The sequence below is a fragment of the Bufo bufo genome, chromosome 4 (genome assembly GCF_905171765.1).
Source record: "Bufo bufo chromosome 4, aBufBuf1.1, whole genome shotgun sequence".
In the NCBI taxonomy this organism is placed as follows: Eukaryota; Metazoa; Chordata; class Amphibia; order Anura; family Bufonidae; genus Bufo; species Bufo bufo.
The window spans coordinates 346,526,591-346,549,181 of record NC_053392.1 but is presented as its reverse complement, the minus strand read 5'-3'; the positions used below and the strand labels follow the sequence as shown (position 1 = coordinate 346,549,181).

Sequence of the window (22,591 nt, the reverse complement as noted above, 5' to 3'; positions counted from 1 at the left end):
TTATGAGGCTGCTGGGGGGCTGATATGAGGCACTGGGACCTTATATGAGGCACTGGGGGGCTGAAGATGGACACTGGGGGGCTGAAGATGGACACTGGGGGGCTGAAGAGGGGCACTGGGGGGCTGAAGAGGGGCACTGGGGGGCAGATATGAGGCACTGGGGCTCTTATCTGAGGTCTGATTGGGGGTCATTCACATTGGGGTCTTATCTGAGATCTTATTGGGGTCTTATTAACATTGGTGGTCTTATTAGGGCTGTCAGCTGAGGTCTAATTAACAGTGGGGGTCTGATTGGTGGTCTGATGAAAAATATTTTTTTCTTATTGTCTCCCTCTAAAACCTAGGTGCATCTTATGGGCCGGAGCGTCTTATAGGGCGAAAAATACGGGTAAGTTTGAAAATGAGTTCAAAACTTCTGTCACTTCGGTCTGAAAATCTGAACTCATGCCCGCGCAGCCTGCAAGTAGCGGAACAAGTACAAGGGGGGTTGATGGGTTACAACTTCTGTGATTAGTTTATAGTTGGGGGGTTTGCTTCATTTTTAAATTAGGCTGACCATAGGTTAGGATGATCTGTGGGGTTGCCCAGACGGCTAGGCCCTTCACTGTAGTTATTAACCCCTTTCAGCAGTCCCCCATTCACTGAAGGGGTGACTGCTGAAAGGGGTTAATAACTACTGTGAAGGCCACCGATGCCGATGAGGGCGTGGCTTCGTGGGGTGGGGACGTGGCTTCACGTGGGCTCGTGCCCCGGATGTCTTTAGACCCTAGCAACGCCCCTGACCAGCACAAGATGTTGGGTGGCAGTAGGATCACCTAGCAGCAGGTGTGTGGCATCAGGTGGGTGGCAGCATCAGAATAGTAGCTGAAGCAGGTAGCCAGAAGAAACAGGTCTCTTTTGACAAATTTTTGGGGTGGCACCATGGATGATCCAGTCTGATGCATCAGGCACTGGTGTGTGGAAATCCTGGCTGATCCATGCCTGATTCATCTTCACAAAGGTCAGTTTCTCCACATTTTGGGTGGAAAGGCGAGTTTTACTTGGGGTAGCTATGGCTTCCCCTGCACTAAACACCCGCTCTGATGCCACACTACTGTCTGGGCAGGAAAGCTTGTCCATGGCAAACTCAGCTAGTTGTGGCTACAAATCAAGTTTGTTTGCCCAATAGTCCAGGGGATCTTTAATGTGGGGTGGCAGGGTACAGTCCAAGTATGCCACCACCTGCTGGTTCAGGTTCTGCTCCATGTCTAGCAGCTGCTGGTGAATAGTTTCTTCACTAGGCAGGTGAAAAAAACTGCTCATCAGAAACTCTATACTTAAGTTGCTGCTGATGGAGCTGGTACTTCTCCTGCAACACCCCCCCCCCCCCTTAGCAGTCATGGCAATGGAATATGAGCGCAGAGGGCCCCCTGGTCAGACCTTTATGAGGATGGGCAATGGCGCACATAGGCAGCGGCCAACTAACTACATAGTCTCAATAGTAGTTCAGTTTGTCTTCCCTCTCACCAGATGGAAAAAGGTCCCCTATTTTGGTCCGGTAGCGTGCGTCTAACATGGTGGAGAGCCAGTAGTCATCCCTCTGCCGAATGGTGACATTTTGTCTGTCTCTATGAAAGCAACTGAGCATGCATCGTGCCAGTTGCGAAAGTGACTCGAAGGGACTCTCTGTCTCCATCTCCGCTGCATACTGCCACAGTGTGTCTAGGTCATCTGCCTCGTCTTACTCATCGCCCTGTAGCGCAGTGAATAATAATGAGCTGGGCGGCGCTAGGAATCGACAGTTGAGGCACGGCTGGGCACAAAGGTATGAGAAAAAACGCCCCTTGGGCATAAAGAAATGTGAAGAAACGCCCCTTGGGCATAAAGAAATGTGATTGACAGATCAATATAAAGTTGTTTTTACATGGTTTACAATGCGGACAGGGGGTACTCTTATATCATTGGAATACACTTTAATAGATCTATGACTGCATAGGAATAACTAAATATGTTTATAGGGCCTGTCAGTGTCCCTTTAAATTGGTGAGGAGAAAGCCAGGATTCGAGTTCTTGATGGAGGACACAGAGTAGTTCCTCCCCTGTGTGACTCCGTTTGACCAGGCAAACTAGATGCAGAACAGTGTGACACCGCCGTGCCCTGCACATGTGGTATGCTGAAGGAGCACACAGTCCCTGCAGTGGAGGCTGAGGACATGGTGGAGGATGAGGAGGCAGAGGCGGACATTGGCGCAGAACCCACAGCTTGAGAACGTGGAGGCGGCAGTGGCGTCACCTGGCCAAGTTGCTGGTGTGGCTGGGTAGGAACCACATTTATTCAGTGGGCCGTAAAGGACATATATTGTCCTTGACCGTAGTTACAGCTCCACACATCGGCCCTTTTTCGCAAATAAATGACGGCTTGGGACTCCACCCTGGCTCGGCACAAGCCATAAGTTCTCTGAAAGGTGCAGAGTCCACCACTTGGAAAGGGAGGGACTGCAGTACCACCAATTTGGCCAAGTGCACATTCAGCTTCTGCACCGTTGGATGAGTGCATCCGTACTGCTGTCTTTTTGCAATCTCTTCAGTGATCGACTGCTGACGAAATGACTGATGGGGAGTAGGAGAAGGAGGAGCAGGAGCATCAGGGCCAGTAGATGATGGTGGTGGAGCCTTGAATGCAGAAAAAGGAGTGCGAGCCACTGGGTGATGCATTGGTTAATGCGGGAGGCTGGACCACTACATCGGAGCCATGATTCCCCCAGGTCACTCTACGATGATGCTGCTAGTGTTGATTGCAGGGCCGTGATGCACCCTGGCCATGCTTCTGCCCACAGATTTGACAAATGCCCATGTTCTCCTCCTCCGGCTTGATGAAAAACTGCCACACTGCCAAGTATGGCATTTTCCCCCCAATTCTCCACACTGACTATCTGCTATCGCTGCCTCTATGAACCCCTGCACCGTTACTTTCCAGGCAGGTAGACTACTGCGAAGCAGGCGTTCTACCCTGGGCACGTTTGGCTCCCGACCTCGCACTGCTGCCACCCTGCTGGCTTAGCCGCTGCCTCACTCGCAAGCTGCCACCCTCTTCTCCTGATGATGATGAAGCCCCTTCTTCACCCAGCTCCCAAAGGCAATTGGCTACATCATCATCCCCTACTGTCTGCATGTCACTGATGTCCCCCTCAATGGTCTCAGGACCAGGCGCCTGACTGCTCGCAACACCAGCTCCCATGCGACTCTCATCATCACTATTTGCCCGCCTACCGAAGTAAGCAGCAGATCTCTCCTTCAGATCTTGGCTGGACAGTAGCTGCTGACTGTCCTCTAGAAGTTTGTCCTCACTAAAACGGAGTTGAGGGAACTGAAAATGACAGAGGAAGGTTCAGGACAGGTGGGGGCACAGGGCCTGCTCCTGGGCCATGCCAACTAAACGTTGTGTCCAGAGGAACTCACCGACTCTTGGCTGGGGGTGTCTGATGTCACTTGCAACTAAGTAGAAGACCGAGTCAACCATTCAAGCACCTCTGGGTTGCTGGTTAAGACACGACCGCTAGATGACACTGGGAGCTCAGGCCTGTCGCTGCGACTCCTGCTTAAATTAAAAGTAAACACTCCAAGAATGGCTGTATCACACGGTAAGTTCACCTCAGAACGGCTAGTAAGACGTACTTGCATTTTCTATAAATACACCCCAAAAAAGGCTGTGTCACAATGTAAATTCACCGCAGAATGATTAATAAGACGTACTTGTATTTCCTATAAACACACCCAAAAAAAGGCTGTGTCACAATGTAAATTCAGTGCAGAACTGCTAATAAGACATACTTGTATTTCCTATAAATACACCCCAAAAATGGCTGTTTCACAATGTAAATTCAGTGCAGAACGGCTAATAAGATGTACGGTACCGTACTACTATTTCCTATAAATAAACCCCAAAAATGGCTGTAAAACAATGTATGTTCACCGCAGAATGGCTAATAAAACGTACTTAGATTTCCTATAAATACACCCCCAAAATGGCTGTATGACAATGTAAGTTCACAGCAGAACGGCTAATAAGACATACTTATATTTCCTATAAATACACCCCAAAAATGTCTGTATGACAATGTATGTTCACCGCAGAATGGCTAATAAAACGTACTTAGATTTCCTATAAATACACCCCAAAAATGGCTGTATGACAATGTAAGTTCACAGCAGAACGGCTAATAACATACTTATATTTCCTATAAATATACCCCAAAAATGGCTGTATCACAATGTATGTTTACCGCTGAACGGCTAATCAGACGTACTTAGATTTCCTATTAATACACCCAAAAAATTACTGTATAACAATGTAAATTCACTGCAGATTGGCTAATAAGACGTACTTAGATTTCCTATTAATATACCCCAAAAAATGGCTGTATCACAATGTATTTTCACCGCAGAACGGCTAATAAGACGTACTTATATTTTCTATTAATACACCCCGTAAATGGCTGTATCACACAGAACTTGCACCCCAATAAGGTTTGCTGGAATTACTGATGTCTCATATAGTGCAAACAACCTAAAAGCAGCAGTATAACAGCAATTTGGATCCCCAATTAGTGCAGCAAGGTGTAATAAAATTGCTCCTATTACCCAGGTTGTACACTCCCCTATAGGACCCTGTTCTCCTTTTATAGTGTGGATAATGCCTCCCTTTCCTTTCCCTACACTTTGAATGATCTTTCCATGAACTTCTAAATTATTTTTTTTGCTGAATAAAGTCTTTCCTAACACTGTCCCTAGCGCCTGCTGAAGTCTCTCCCTGCACTAAGTACACTGGAATATGGCAGAATCCAAGATGGCTGAGGCTATTTATAGGGCTGTGACATCACAGGGCTGGCTGCTGATAGCATTATGGGTGATCCCGCCTTCCCAGAGTTCCTTGCTCCATGTCCTCACACATGCAGCAGCCATTTTACGAGAAAATACGATTTGTTACCACGAAGCGTGAGGAAATTCGACTTCTTTGCAAATCAAATTTTTCCTGAAATTCAGATCGTATTCCAATACGTCAACTTCAATTTGCTCATCTCTAACTGACACGAGAAAACTAGTGCTCAGTAAATTACACCTGAAATATATGTCAACTCATAGCTGACATAATTTTTAGTTTCTGAGCATTTAACACCAGCGCAAATTAGGTGAAGACTATTATATGAAAATGCTAGTCTTGATAAATCCCCCTTCATTGTCTGCTGGAGGCACTACACAGAGGCACACAGAGTGGCTATAGGTCTGTATTATGAAACTATAGGCACTCTATGTGATGCTGAACAGGGTTCATGCACACAGCTGATAAAGAAGTCTGGCACGTCTGGTACTTCATAACTTTTAGAAGGAACAATTAGACAAATGACACAACATAGAGTCATAAGAATAGATGTTCAAGAATTGTTATTACATTGGAAATGCAAGTTGTTGCTAAAATAGACATGTCAGGAAAGGGGACAGGTTCTCTTTAAGGCCTCATGCACACGACCGTTGCGTTTTTTGCGGTCCGCAAACCGCGGATCCACAAAAAACGGAAGCCGCCCGTGTGCATTCCGCAATTTGCGGAACGGAACGGGCGGCCTATTGTAGACATGCCTATTCTTGTCCGCAAAACGGACAAGAATAGGACATGCTATATTTTTTTTTGCGGAGCCTCGGAACAGAGCAACGGATGTGGACAACACACAAAGTTGAAGTTGAAGTGAATGGTCTGCATCCGAGCCGCAAAAACTGCGGCTCGGATGCGGACCATAACTGCGGTCGTGTGCATGAGGCCTAAATTAAAGTCTCTGGTTTAAGTTTTTTAGGAGAATTGAGTATAAAATATAGTATAGAGAGTAAGCATGAAATAAGTGGGAAACAAGCACAACCAGAGAGCTCCTTGTCCGAAACAAGAGACTTTTAGGACAATTTTTTAACCACCTGCCATTTGGGTGTTCTCCTTACAATTTGCACTCTCACAGTAAGCATATTATTAACAACATCATTATGTTGTTGTCTAGCACAGCATTACTAGGGCTGATATTTTGACCAGTGTCCCTGGGACAGGCTTTTTCCCAGCTGCCTCCCTGTTTCAAAAGGGATGAGCAATAAATGTCACACCAAAGATTTCATTCTTGCTCAACAGATAGGTGAAAACCTTCTTTTAGTAGGTCAAAGTTACTGCATATACTATAATATGGGTAATTGATTAGTAGCAAAGAAATATATATATACATATATATATATATATATATATATATATATACAGTACAGACCGAAAGTTTGGACACACCTTCTCATTCAAAGAGTTTTCTTTATTTTCAAGACTATGAAGGCATCAAAACAATGAATTAACACATGTGGAATTATATACATAACAAACAAGTGTGAAACAACTGAAAATATGTCATATTCTAGGTTCTTCAAAATAGCCACCTTTTGCTTTGATTACTGCTTTGCACACTCTTGGCATTCTCTTGATGAGCTTCAAGAGGTTGTCCCCTGAAATGGTCTTCCAACAGTCTTGAAGGAGTTCCCAGAGATGCTTAGCACTTGTTGGCCCTTTTGCCTTCACTCTGCGGTCCAGCTCACCCCAAACCATCTCGATTGGGTTCAGGTCCGGTGACTGTGGAGGTCAGGTCATCTGGCGCAGCACCCCATCACTCTCATTCATGGTCAAATAGCCCTTACTTTCAAAGTTTTCCCAATTTTTCGGCTGACTGACTGACCTTCATTTCTTAAGGTAATGATGGCCACTCGTTTTTCTTTACTTAGCTGCTTTTTTCTTGCCATAATACAAATTCTAACAGTCTATTCAGTAGGACTATCAGCTGTGTATCCACCTGACTTCTCCTCAACGCCACTGATGGTCCCAACCCCATTTATAAGGTAAGAAATCCCACTTATTAAACCTGACAGGGCACACCTGTGAAGTGAAAACCATTTCAGGGGACTACCTCTTGAAGCTCATCAAGAGAATGCCAAGAGTGTGCAAAGCAGTAATCAAAGCAAATGGTGGCTACTTTGAAGAACCTAGAATCTGACATATTTTCAGTTGTTTCACACTTGCTTGTTATGTATATAATTCCACATGTGTTAATTCATAGTTTTGATGCCTTCATAGTCATGAAAATAAAGAAAACTCTTTGAATGAGAAGGTGTGTCCAAACTTTTGGTCTGTACTGTATATATATATATATATATATATATATATATAAATTTTTCTTTATCACAGCTAAGCATGTAGATGGACTGCCAGTGCCACAATCGTATGTTTTTAGATTATTCTATCAGTATTCCTTGTTGGGATAACTTGAAATCCAGTGAATAGTTGTGTGTGGAATATCACATGTATAGATTTTTAGATTTGCCCACTCAACCAATTACTGGCTGCATCAGTGACCTGCTGCATCCAGTGATTGGCTGAGTGGTCACATTTTCATATTGACAGGGAACAAAAAATAAAGGGAGCAGCAAGGGAGCGGTTAGTTAGGACTTCTTTTCTTATTTAAAGCCTTCTTACATACCGTATTTTTCGCCCTATAAGACGCACTTTCCCCTCCCCCCAAAAGTGGGGGGAAAATAGCAGTGCGTCTTATGGGGCGAATGCTGCTGATTTTGCCATATTTTCAATAATACACCCGCCGAGATGCCGCGTGGCCGGTGTATCTGCTGTGAGGGAGGAGAGTATGGGGCCGGCATCTGCATTTATAATGACAGCGGGGCCCGTGCAGTGACTGTATTCTACTACACGGGCCCCGCTCACTGTATAATCGTATCTGTAATAGTTAATTATGTATATACTGGTAATCGCATAATCAGCACTATTTACAACTACAAGCACTCGGTAGGTAGCAAAGAGGAGGGAGGAGGCAGGCCGGGAGGACGGGCGCTGGCAGCGTGAGTCACTACGTCACGCGCCGCCCACTTTATGAATGAAGCAGGCGGCGCAGGCGCGTGACGTAGTGACTCACGCTGCCAGCGCCCGTCCTCCCGGCCTGCCTCCTCCTCTCTGCTACCTACCGAGCGCTTGTAGTTGTAAGTAGCGCTGATTATGCGATTACCGGTATATACATAATTAACTATTACAGATACGATTATACAGTGAGCGGGGCCCGTGTAGTAGAATACAGTCACTGCACGGGCCCCGATGTCATCATAAAAGCAGATGCGACCCCCACCCCCTGTATTGAGGGTCATTCACTACAGGGACACTGTTATGGAGGGGATCTGTGGATGACACATAGCATAAGATGCGTGTCATCCACAGATCCCCCCATAACAGTGCCATCCAGGGACCCCCATAAGTGTCACCCATAGATCCCCCATAAGTGTCACCCACAGATCCCCCATAAGTGTCACCCACGGATCCCCCATAAGTGTCACCCACAGATCCCCTATAACAGTGCGTCACCCACAGATCCCCCATAACAGTCCGCCATCCACAGATCCCCCAAAACGGTGCGCCATCCACAGACCACAATTAGTTCAAAACCCACCAAAAGCACACCTATGGGTTCAAAATATTTTTTTTCTTATTTTCCTCCTCAAAAACCTAGGTGCGTCTTATGGGCCGGTGCGTCTTATAGGGCGAAAAATACGGTAGCTATTTTTAAAACATCTTAAATGGCTGGACAAGCCCTTTAATTGTGGGATACAGTGGGAAGGCTCCATAACACCCTATGGTATTCACCTGCATGTTCAGAAGACTTTAAAGGGATTGTCCCACAAAAAATATTCTGCAGTTTTCAAACCAGCACCTGGATACATTTGTAACTGCATATAATTAAAAATGTATTATAGCTACTGAGTTATTCAATGAATACTATCTTTATAGCACCAACTGCCATTTGCTCTTTTTCTAATTTGTCTGTCCTGCTCACTGAGATGGAAGCTAATGCTCAGTTCCATCCTTCAACTGCCACTAGCTGCAGCAGAAAGGACACATCCCCTAAGAAAGAACACATCCCCTGAGCTGCCAAACATCTAATCCTTACTTTACTATTAGTGCCCTCAACCTCTGTATTGATCTTTATGGTAGTAGTGTACCATTATGGTATATAGTAGACTACGGAAGGTATACCATAGTATGTAACAAACAAAAATTAGATTAAAGCCATAGATATGAACCTGTTATGAGATGGATTATATTACAGCAAGTGTCAAAGAAATAAATAAATAGATTTTAAATGTATTGTATAAATTAAAACTGTTGATATTTTGTGAGATCTTGGTAAACTATTTCTAGGCTATTCCACTTTGACCTTGTAACTATTATCGGTGCTTTATTCTAATAAATCTGACTCAGAATTCATCTATACTCTTAACTAGGGACTATTGGTGACTGGAAAAATATGATGACCGTGGCACAAAATGAGAAGCTGAATCAAATCTGTAAAGAAAAGCTGGGAGATCTGCCAATCAAGTTTGTCTGGGACATCAATGAAGAGACTGCATCCTAGAGTTCCATTTGTCCATAAAGTTAGAAATGATAGGCTTTAGAATGCGGCATAAACTAATCAGAAGACTTTATTAAGGGAATGTGTCAAATTACTTTTTTCTGTCATTTAAACCAGATAGTGACACACAACCTTTTTTTCTAATCTGTTTTTCTAATTTTGTTATCACAGATTTCTTAATTCCATTTCCTGAACATGTGGCCTGCCATCTTGCCTGAGCTGTCATTTACAGCATTTAGAGATATACTTTACAGCAGCCACCATGGGCTATATAGACAATAGACAAGAGGGGGCCTCCTAGACTTCTTTGGGAGAATTTTCTAGGTGTGCTTTGTGAATGGTACAGAGGTCAAGAGGGAGTAGATACACAGTAATATCACCTATTGTGAATGGTGGATCCAATATATAGGTGATAACTGTCTTTTTAATCCAGCCAGTAATGAGAAGCAGTTATCTGCAGTAAAGTGTAACGTGATCTGTACAGACCAAGAAATGCTTCCTATTTTTAGGCCTATTGACCAGTGGGAAAACAGCTGGATTTTAGTTATTTTTAATATGGATATTAACATGGAAAATTATGAATAACATCACCAAAAATTCTTTAAAAATCTGTTTAACCCATTGTTTAAATCGCTTTTTTATGTTAATTTCTGATAACACACCCTTTAAATTTTCTTGAGTAAAAATGTAGCTCAGGGCAAGACTCTTTTTCTTAGCACACTTTTGCATTAGGTTAAACAGTCACAGTAATAATTTTTTTTCCTATATCATATGAGTAAAATATCACTTGATTTCTCTATATTAATGCTGGAACATATGATTTCATATCCTTCTCTCATTTTAAGAAGTAAACTTGCCACTAGTACACCACTTTTCCTTGTTCTTGTGATTATTTTACAGGTTATAGTGTTAAAAAAAAAAAATGACCTAGAAGGGCCACATAAATCTTAAAACATCACCTATCAAAAATATTTGTATGCCCAAACCATACAATGATCACATCCAAATGTAGTTAAAAATATATCTTTATTAATAATACCACATAAAAGTATTTAAAAAAAAAAAAACATAAAGAAATAAACACAGTACACGAAGAAGGAACAACTGGAAAGGGGCTGGCCAAATTTCATACTCTGTGTATATCAAAGATCAATTCCTCTATTGGTGACATAACATAATGCAAGTAGTGCATAGCCTTTGTATCAACAATATAGTGTGCATATCATAAGAAAGCACCAAAGGCTGTAATGCATGCAATCAAACACATAATTATAAATATAATTATAAAGAGGGCCTGTTAACCGTAACAGGTAAGTATCAGTTGCATGAGAATATTAAATCAAGGACACAAAATATTTGTACAAAATATCTAACATACAAATTATAAGTGCAAAAGCACAAAGATATATACTATTTAAATATGCTACACAAAAGCCCATACACCAAGAAAGGATCAATTCGTATTATATAAAGTGTATGTCCGCCCTTAAGGGTGCCAGAATCCGCCCGACTATCTCACAAGCCAGCAGAAACCTTCCCATTGTCCCTCACTTATTCAACGCGTTTCGCGATTGGCTTCGTCAGGGGAAAGTGAGGGAGAGTGGGGTGGCTGTCTATTTATACAGGTAAACAATTACAGAAATATAAATCACCTGTGTGGCGTACAATACATCGCAGCATTCCGGATTCCCGGGTTTATCTAGACACGCCCCAGATGCTACGCAACTGATACTTACCTGTTACGGTTAACGGGCCCTCTTTATAATTATGTTTATAATTATGTGTTTGATTGCATGCATTACAGCCTTTGGTGCTTTCTTATGATATGCACACTATATTGTTGATACAAAGGCTATGTACTACTTGCATAATGTTATGTCACCAATAGAGGAATTGATCATTGATATACACAGAGTATGTAATTTGGCCAGCACCTTTCCAGTTGTCCCTACTTCATGTACTGCGTGGATTTCTATACGTTTTAAAAAAAAATACTTTTATGTGGTATTACTAAAGATATATTTTTAACTACATTTGGTTGTGATCATTGTATGCTTTGGGCATACACATATTTTTGATAGGTGATATTGTAGTGTTTGTAAAGAGTAACGGGTCAGCGCAATAAACACAACCAGAATGTATAAAAAGAACACCTAAAAAGTGTTAAGATAAAAAGCCTGTTTTACAATTTGGCAAAGCTGTAAGGTGTTACATGCAGTGATCAAAGTTCTAAGATCCTGACTTTACATACAGATGTCCCACAAACGTTTCTGTCTGGCATCACTGCTGTTGTTTTTTCATCTTACATCATGTTTTCATCTTCTCCTGGACAGGACTGTTGATCGGGTGTTGTTGTAGTGTTCACTATGCCTGCTAGATAGAGGCATGCAACATTTGTCCAATTAATAGACCTTGAAAAGGGCCGAATAGTGATACTTCAAAAAGCTGGATGGTCCATCTTCCAAATCTTGGAAAGAGTTGGACGAGAAGTTTCTGTAGTTCATTGGTGGTATCAACAATGGTCAGAGGAATCCTGGGAAGCACCTACTGCCATTATGCATAGTGCAGAGACACGTGGTTCCAACACATTAGCTAACATGCCTTTCCATATTTGGTATTTGGGAAGGGAACATTGTCCAAACTTTACAGGACATCGTGGAACAAGTATTACAGCATTTTTTCACACAGGAGATGTGGTGTTCCAACAAGATACAGCCCGCCCACACATGACCTATGCTACACAATGTGCTCTTCAGGGTATCCTACTGCTGGGACCCCCACAGATCACGAGAATGGGGGCCCCGTACGCCCTGCGGCCCCCCTGAAATGAAATGGAGTGACCTGTCGCACATGCACATGGTCGCTCTATTTATTTTTATGGGAGTTTTGGAGATAACCGAGTACAGCGCTCGGCTATTTCCAGAATTCCCATAGAAATTAATTGAGCTGCCGCACGTGTGCCTAACCGGCCACTCTGACCCTCACCGCTCATGATTGGTGGGGATCTCAGCGGTAGGACCCCCCACAATTTAATAGTTATCCCCTATCCTATAGATAGAGGATAATTTAATCTAACCAGAATACCTCTTTAATGCTATAGCCTTATGAGTCACATGTCCACCAAATATGAATATGCAAGATAAGCTTTTTCTTATAATATGTGAAACAAATATGGATATGTAATATGGACCATAATGATTCAGTCCTAGTATAATCCAGTTAGAGATGAGCGAAAGTTCTTACAAAGAGTTGATTCGTTCTGAATTAATTTGTCACAAATCGCAATAAATCTGGAATACCCAGGCCACTCTGCCTAATCATATGCATCCCACTTGGTGGTCCAATCTCAGTGTAAAGGATTGGAATTTAAACTGCATGGACAGTGCAGGAAGAGTGCATGGAGAGTTTATCGCCGTGTGCATTACGTTCTAGTGCATCCGCATTCATAGTTAATCCATTCTGTAGGTACTGTGCTGTCAGTATTACAGGCAGGTGTAATTTATCGCTTTCTACATCACTGTGCAGGGCACCAAGATTCATAGCTTTTGTTAGCTGTGGAATTATTGTGCGTCAGTATTACAGGTCAATTAAAGCATCAGGTCTAATTTATCGCCTTGGATTTAACTGTGCAGTGCCCCAAGATTCTAGTACTGGCCTTATGACAGAGTGGGGAGGATGGCAACAGCAGTGGCAGTAACCGTGACAAAAGTAGACCCATGACAGAGTGTGGACAGTGGCAGCAGCAGCAGTAGTGGCCCCATGACAGAGTGGGGAAGGTGACAGTGACAGTAGTGGCCCCATGACAGAGTGGGGACGGTGGCAGCAGCAGCAACGAAACAATAGTGGCCCCATAACAGAGCGGGGATGGTGGCGGTAAAAGTGGCAGTAACCGTGACAAAAGTAGCCCCATGACAGAGTGGGAAGGGGGGGGGGGGAGCAGCAGTGGCAGTAAGGCTAAAAAATAAAACAATCCTGTATTTTGAGCATCCATAAAGCCTTTTTCAAACAGTCAGTATTTTGTCAGTGTTTTTAATATTGATAAGGCAAAAACAGGAGTGGGTCCAAAATAGAGATGACATGCGTTGGAAATATTTGCATGCTTTATGTGTTTTGGACCGACTCCTGCTTTTGGCTTCCACATCATGATCAAATCTTGATGCAAAACACGGACCGCGTGATAGAGGCCTTACGGACGCTCAAATGACAGGACCCATTTTTTTTGTTATTTCCCTGTTCTTCTGATGGATCAGAAGAGCAGAAAAATAAACGGTGATGTCAACATGGCCAAACAAGGATACTAGAGGCCCTGTAACAGACTGATGAGGGTGGCAACAGCATGAGGAGTCACAATAGTGGCCCCAGAACATAGTGGTGAGGGTGGCAACAGCATGAAGAGTGACAATAATGGCCCCAGAAAAGGTCTTCCAGTCGACCAAAAACACATGAGCTCGTCAGAACAGTTTATTCCTATCTAAAAGAGCACAAAACGTTGCACTATTCTGATACCTGCATCTCTAACTTCTGAATAAAATGAATTAAATAAACAAGCATTATTGAAAATTTACATTGGTGTGCTCTCTACAACTTCGCAATACAGTAATGGCCTCGAAACACACTGGTGAGGGTGGCAACAGCGCAAAGAGTCAGAATAGTTGGCCCTGTAACAGTGTAACTGTGTTTCTGTTCTACCATTGACCAAATTAGTAGTGCAGTTGCAAATAGAGTTCAGACACTGAGACTGAGGGAAATGGCTTTTTTTTGTCACCTTACATTACAAAAAGTGTAATAGCAAGCAATCAAAAAGTCATATGCACCCCAAAATAGTGCCAATAAAACCGTTCTCTCATCCCGCAAAAAAAAAACTACCCCTACTTAAGACAATCAGCAAAAAAAAACAAAAAACTGACTCTCAGACTATGGAGATACTAAAATGTTGTTTTTTTTTGTTTAAAAAAGGATATTATAGTGTAAAACTTAAATAAATTTAAAAAAGTAGACATATTAGGAATTGCCACGTCCGTAAAAGAATCTGCTCTATAAAAATAACACATGACCTAACCCCTCAAATGAACACAGTCAAAAAAATAAAATAAAAACGGTGCCAAAACAGCTATTTTTTGCAAATTTTCCATTTTTATCCATTTTCTCCATTAACAAAGCAAGGATTAACAGTTAAACAAAACTCTATATTTATTGCCCAGATTCTGTAGTTTACAGAAACACCCCATATGTGGTCGTAAAATGCTGTATGGCCAAACGGCAGGGCGCACAAGCAAAGGAGCGCCATATGGTTTTTGGAAGGCAGATTTTGCTGGACTATTTTTTTGACACCATGTCCCATTTGAAGCCCCCCGATGCACCCCTAGAGTAGAAACTCAATAAAAGTGACCTAATTTAAGAAACTACACCCCTCAAGGTATTCAAAACTGATTTTACAAACTTTGTTAACCCTTTAGGTGTTCCACAAGTTATTGGCAAATGGAAATGCAATTTCAGAATTTAAATTTTTCATAACCTTGCCTCACAAAAATGTAATATAGAGCAACCAAAAATCATATGTACCCTAAAAATAGTCCCAACAAAACTGCCACCTTACCCCTTAGTTTCCAAAATGGGGTCACTTTTTTGGGAGTTTCTATTCTAGGGGTGCATCAGGGGGGCTTCAAATAGGACATAGTGTAAATAAACCAGTCCAACAAAATCTGCCTTTCAGAAACCATTTGGTGTTCCTTTCCTTCTGTGCCCTGCCGTGTGCCCGTACAGTAGTTTACGACCACATATGGGGTGTTTCTATAAACTAATGAATCAGGGCAAAAAATATTGAGTTTTGTTTGGCTGTTAACCCTTGCTTTGTGAGATACCCCCTCTACATACAGGGGTTTGATTCAGGGATTTGAAATACAGCCATTTAAAAAATACAGCCATTTTGGGCAAAGAAATATTTACTTCAGGCCTACACTGGTCCAGGCCCTGTGAGATACTCCCTTTACATACAGGGGTTTGATTTAGGGATTTGAAATACAGCCATTTTGGGCAAAGAAATATTTAATTCAGGCCTACACTGGTTGAGACCGTGTGAGATACCCCCTCTACATACAGGGGTTTGATGCAAGCATTTGAAATACAGCCATTTGAAATACAGCCATTTTGTGCAAAGAAATATTTAATTTAGGCCTACACTGGTTCAGGCCCTGTGAGATACTCCCTCTACATACAGGGGTTTGATTCAGGGATTTGAAATACAGCCATTTGAAATACAGCCATTTTGGGCAAAGAAATATTTACTTCAGGCCTACACTGGTTCAGGCCCTGTGAGATACTCCCTCTACATACAGGGGTTTGAATCAGGCATTTGAAATACAGCCATTTTGGGCAAAGAAATATTTACTACAGGCCTACACTGGTTCAGACCGTGTGAGATGCTCCCTCTACATACAGGGGTTTGATTCAGGGATTTGAAATACAGCCATTTGAAATACAGCCATTTTGTGCAAAAAAATATTTAATTTAGGCCTACACTGGTTCAGGCCCTGTGAGATACTTCCTCTACATACAGGGGTTTGATGCAGGGATTTGAAATACAGCCATTTGAAATATAGCCATTTTGGGCAAAGAAATATTTATTTCAGGCCTACACTGGTTCAGACCGTGTGAGATACCCCCTCTACATACAGGGGTTTCATTCAGGGATTTGAAATGCAGCCATTTAAAAAATACAGCCATTTAAAAAATACAGCCATTTTGGGCAAATAAATATTTATTTCAGGCCTACACTGGTCCAGGCCCTGTGAGATACTCCCTCTACATACAGGGGTTTGATTCAGGGATTTGAAATACAGCCATTTTGGGCAAAGAAATATTTAATTCAGGCCTACACTGGTTCAGACCGTGTGAGATACCCCCTTTACATACAGGGGTTTGATTCAGGGATTTAAAATCCAGCCATTTGAAATACAGCCATTTTGGGCTAAGAAATATTTACTTCAGGCCTACACTGGTTCAGACCGTGTGAGATACCCCCTCTACATACAGGGGTTTGATTAAGGGATTTGAAATACAGCCATTTTGGGCAAAGAAATATTTACTTTAGGCCTACACTGGTTCAGACCGTGTGAGATACCCCCTCTACATACAGGGGTTTGAATCAGGCATTTGAAATACAACCATTTGAAATACAGCCATTTTGTGCAAAAAAATATTTAATTTAGGCCTACACTGGTTCAGGCCCTGTGAGATACTCCCTCTACATACAGGGGTTTGATTCAGGGATTTGAAATACAGCCATTTGAAATACAGCCATTTTGGGCAAAGAAATATTTACTTCAGGCCTACACTGGTTCAGACCGTGTGAGATACCCCCTCTACATACAGGGGTTTGAATTAGGTATTTGAAATACAGCCATTTCAAATACAGCCATTTTGGGCAAAGAAATATTTAATTCAGGCCTACACTGGTTCAGACCGTGTGAGATACCCCCTCTACATACAGGGGTTTGAATCAGGCATTTGAAATACAGCCATTTTGGGCAAATAAATATTTAATTTAGGCCTACACTGGTTCAGGCCCTGTGAGATACTCCCTCTACATACAGGGGTTTGATTCAGGGATTTGAAATACAGCCATTTTGGGCAAAGAAATATTTAATTCAGGCCTACACTGGTTCAGACCGTGTGAGATACCCCCTCTACATACAGGGGTTTGATGCAGGGATTTGAAATAAAGCCATTTGAAAAACAGCCATTTTGGGCTAAGAAATATTTACTTCAGGCCTACACTGGTTCAGACCGTGTGAGATACCCCCTTTACATACAGGGGTTTGATGCAGGCATTGGAAATACAGTCATTTGAAATACAGCCATTTTGTGCAAAGAAATATTTAATTTAGGCCTACACTGGTTCAGGCCCTGTGAGATACTCCTTCTACATACAGGGGTTTGATTCAGGGATTTGAAATACAGCCATTTGAAAAACAGCCATTTTGGGCAAAGAAATATTTACTTCAGGCCTACACTGGTTGAGACCGTGTGAGATACCCCCTCTACATACAGGGGTTTGATGCAGGCATTTGAAATACAGCCATTTGAAATACAGCCATTTTGTGCAAAGAAATATTTAATTTAGGCCTACACTGGTTCAGGCCCTGTGGGATACTCCCTCTACATACAGGGGTTTGATTCAGGGATTTGAAATAGTCATTTTGGGCAAATAAATATTTAAATTAGGCCTACACTGGTTCAGGCCCTGTGAGATACTCCCTCTACATACAGGGGTTTCATTCAGGAATTTGAAATACAGCCATTTGAAATACAGCCATTTTGGGCAAAGAAATATTTACTTCAGGCCTACACTGGTTTAGACCGTGTGAGATACCCCCTCTACATACAGGGGTTTGATTCAGGGATTTGAAATACAGCCATTTGAATACAGCCATTTTGGGCAAAGAAATATTTACTTCAGGCCTACACTAGTTCAGACCGTGTGAGATACCCCCTCTACATACAGGGGTTTGAATCAGGCATTTGAAATACAGCCATTTGAAATACAGCCATTTTGGACAAAGAAATATTTACTTCAGGCCTACACTGGTTCAGACCCTGTGAGATACCCTTTCTACATACAGGGGTTTGATGCAGGGATTTGAAATACAGCCATTTGAAATATAGCCATTTTGGGCAAAGAAATATTTACTTCAGGCCTACACTGGTTCAGACCGTGTGAGATACTCCCTCTACATACAGGGGTTTGATTCAGGGATTTGAAATACAGCCATTTAAAAAATACTGCCATTTTGGGCAAATAAATATTTATTTCAGGCCTACACTGGTCCAGGCCCTGTGAGATACTCCCTCTACATACAGGGGTTTGATTCAGGGATTTGAAATACAGCCATTTTGGTGAAAGAAATATTTAATTCAGGCCTACACTGGTTGAGACCGTGTGAGATACCCCCTCTACATACAGGGGTTTGATGCAGGCATTTGAAATACAGCCATTTTGTGCAAAGAAATGTTTAATTTAGGCCTACACTGGTTCAGGCCCTGTGAGATACTCCCTCTACATACAGGGGTTTTATTCAGAGATTTGAAATACAGCCATTTGAAATACAGCCATTTTGGGCAAAGAAATATTTACTTCAGGCCTACACTGGTTCAGACCGTGTGAGATACCCCCTTTACATACAGGGGTTTGATTCAGGGATTTGAAATACAGCCATTTGAAATACAGCCATTTTGGGCTAAGAAATATTTACTTCAGGCCTACACTGGTTCAGACCGTGTGAGATACCCCCTCTACATACAGGGGTTTGATTAAGGGATTTGAAATACAGCCATTTTTGGCAAAGAAATATTTACTTTAGGCCTACACTGGTTCAGACCGTGTGAGATACCCCCTCTACATACAGGGGTTTGAATCAGGCATTTGAAATACAGCCATTTGAAATATAGCCATTTTGTGCAAAAAAATATTTAATTTAGGCCTACACTGGTTCAGGCCCTGTGAGATACTCCCTCTACATACAGGGGTTTGATTCAGGGATTTGAAATACAGCCATTTGAAATACAGCCATTTTGGTCAAAGAAATATTTAATTCAGGCCTACACTGGTTCAGGCCCTGTGAGATAATCCCTCTACATACAGGGGTTTTATTCAGGGATTTGAAATACAGCCATTTGAAATACAGCCATTTTGGGCAAAGAAATATTTACTTCAGGCCTACACTGGTTCAGACCGTGTGAGATACCCTCTCTACATACAGGGGTTTGAATTAGGTATTTGAAATACAGCCATTTCAAATACAGCCATTTTGGGCAAAGAAATATTTAATTCAGGCCTACACTGGTTCAGACCGTGTGAGATACCCCCTCTACATACAGGGGTTTGAATCAGGCATTTGAAATACAGCCATTTTGGGCAAATAAATATTTAATTTAGGCCTACACTGGTTCAGGCCCTGTGAGATACTCCCTCTACATACAGGGGTTTGAATCAGGGATTTGAAATACAGCCATTTGAAATACAGCCATTTTGGGCAAATAAATATTTAATTCAGGCCTGCACTGGTTCAGACCGTGTGAGATCCACCCTTTACATACTGTCGTTCTATTCTACTATTAATTAAACACCCATTTAGGGCAAGATCCTAAACTCGAAAAATATGAGGAGAGCGTCAAATAAGGGACGTGGAACAGATCGTGGTGCTGCTGGTGGAGCTCCTGTTGCAGGGAGAGGACGTGGTCGATCTGTGCCAGCTACACGCACAAGTGAATCGAGTAGGCGACAAAACCTGCAGCGGTATTTGGTCGGACCTAATGCTGCTCTACGAATGGTGAGGCCTGAACAAGTACAGGCGATAGTAGATTGGGTTGCTGACAGTGGATCCAGTTCCTTCATATTGTCTCCCACCCAGTCTCCTGCTGAAAGACCACAGTTGGCACCTGCAGCCGATGTCCATCAGTCTTTCACCTCACCCCCTTGCAAATTAGCCAAGCAGTCTGAGCCCCAAGTCATGCAGCAGTCTCTTCTGCTTTTTGATGACTCTGTTAGCAGGGTTTCCCAGAGCCATCCACCTAGTCCTGCCCCAGAAGTGGAAGAGATTGAGTGCACCGATGCCCAACCACTTATCTTTCAAGATAAGTACATGGGAGGACCATCGCAGCACGTCTCGGATGATGACGAAACACAGGTGCCAACTGCTGGGGCTTTTGAAAGTGTGCAGACCAACAAGGAAGGCAGGGGTGGAGACTGGGTGGAAGATGATGTGGAGGACGATGAGGTCCTCGACCCCACATGGAATCAAGGTCATGCGAGTGACCTATATAGTTCGGAGGAAGAGGTGGTGGTCGTACAGAGCCACCAGCTCAGCAGAAGAGGGAGCAGGGTGCAAAAGCGGAGCGGCCGTCCTCTAGACAGTACGCCTCCTACTGCCCACCACAGCAAGGGACCGAGCACACCAAAGCCATCTCCAATGAGTTCCCTGGCGTGGCAGTTCTTCAGACAATGTGCTGACGACAAGACACGAGTAGTTTGCACGCTGTGCAATCAGAGCCTGAAGCGAGGCATAAACGTTCTTAACCTGGAGTCACATGGAGTACTGTGTACAGTTCTGGGCTCCAGTGAACAAGGCAGACATAGCAGAGCTGGAGAGGGTCCAGAGGAGGGCAACTAAAGTAATAACTGGAATGGGGCGACTACAGTACCTTGAAAGATTATCAAAATTAGGGTTATTCACGTTAGAAAAAAGACGACTGAGGGGAGATCTAATTACTATGTATAAATATATCAGGGGTCAGTACAGAGATCTATCCCATCATCTATTTATCCCCAGGACTGTGACTATGACGAGGGGACATCCTCTGCGTCTGGAGGAAAGAAGGTTTGTACACAAACATAGAAAAGGATTCTTTACGGTAAGAGCAGTGAGACTATGGAACTCTCTGCCTGAGGAGGTGGTGATGGTGAGTACAATAAAGGAATTCAAGAGGGGCCTGGATGTATTTCTGGAGTGTAATAATATTACAGGATATAGCTACTAAAGAGGGGTCGTTGATCCAGGGAGTTATTCTGATTTCCTGATTGGAGTCGGGAAGGAATTTTTTATCCCCCTATTGGCTTCTACCTCACAGTTTTTTTTTTGCCTTCCTCTGGATCAACTTGCAGGATAACAGGCCGAACTGGATGGACAAATGTCTTTTTTTGGTCTTATGTACTATGTTACTATGTTAACCTGAGCACAACCTGCATGACCAGGCATTTAAGTGCAAAGCACGAGCTGCACTGGAGTAGACACCTCAAAAACCAAGAAAGGTCTCTGGCTCCTCCTGCTTCCTCTTCTGCTGCAGTCGCGGCCTCTTCATCCACCTCTGGAGTGACAGTGCCACCTGCCACCTCGCAAACAGAGGATCTGCCAGCAACACCAACACCTGGGTCACCAAGCATCTCCTCAATGTCCCACAGAAGCGTTCAGCTCTCCATATCCCAAACGCTGGAGAGGTGTCACGGATGGTGTTGCAGAAAGCTGGAATTTATAAATAAACATCCGACTGGCTCGATCACAAACTAAGGAGCATATGGGTGAGCCCTATAAAACCCCTAGAGCTCTCCCTGACTGCTATGCCCATGCAAAGGTCTTTATGGTAGACAATTGCATGCCCATGTACCTTATACTGTGTGAGACCTGAAAACCCTATAATAGTGAGGGGACACGACCACCGGCTCCCTGCACTTAATACGGACGGAGTCAGGGTCACCTATAATCAAGCCACCAAGGAAACACAAATAAAGGAAAAGGACTTATCTGAGGAATCAGCAGTAGCAGCCTCCAGCAGTGAACAACTGATCCAGGAAGAACCACCGATTAAATCATCCAAAGGATGAGATTATGTGTGCCGGAAAGTTATAACACAACCAATTGAAAAAGACACACATATACAATTATAACACAAATATTTTATTAAATAATAAATATAACAACAGACCATAGACAATGATAAAATGAGTAGCAGCAGTGCAGACAAGCGCTGCGAAAAGCAGCTCAGCCGCCTGACTCTGGGTAAATGAGTCCAAAAATCCAAAAGAGGAATAGGGAAGCAGTGTATGCTGCACTAAGCAGGCAATATAAACCCTACCCCCAATACACGTACAAGCCTCCAACCCCCATAAATAAACATACAACAACTGCAAAATAGGAGCCAGATACAAGGGTGAAGTAACAGCACCTATAGCTAGCCCATAAGCAGTATGGAGGGACAACAATAGTAGTAATAAACATTGAATAAGAAAAAATTATACTATAACATATTACCTAGAGTTGATACGAGGCACAGATGGAACAAACCCAGGTCTGGCAAAGTGCGCACCCCGACCCACGTTTCGCTCCTCCGCTTTCTCAGGGGGCGTATACATTAGCACCCGCTACCACCCTACATATTGCCTGGATGATTGATAATCAGGTGTAATGCACCTGACACATAGCCAATAATAATGCAGCACAGAGAACTGACATGAAACAAGCCAATCGTTGCTGACTGCATCATCAAACAGAGACAGCGCAGTGTCAGCATCACCGGTCACATGACCAGCCATAGTAAGTAAGACCAGGAAGTGGGAGAAAAAAAAAAAAAAAGAAAAAACT

The 22,591-nt window shown here is 42.9% G+C and overlaps 1 protein-coding gene across 2 annotated transcripts in view; it reads left to right on the top strand.

Moving 5' to 3' along the window:
* The window catches only part of LOC120998283 (amine sulfotransferase-like), a 151,963-nt gene extending 142,318 nt beyond the window's left edge, over positions 1–9,645 (top strand). For both annotated transcript variants that reach the window (XM_040428907.1, XM_040428908.1), the window contains exon 7: positions 9,331–9,645. In XM_040428907.1, the coding sequence (XP_040284841.1) occupies positions 9,331–9,461 (131 nt within the window). In that variant the 3' untranslated portion in view covers positions 9,462–9,645. The remainder of the gene's footprint in view (positions 1–9,330) is intronic.
* Positions 9,646–22,591: the final 12,946 nt, after the last annotated feature.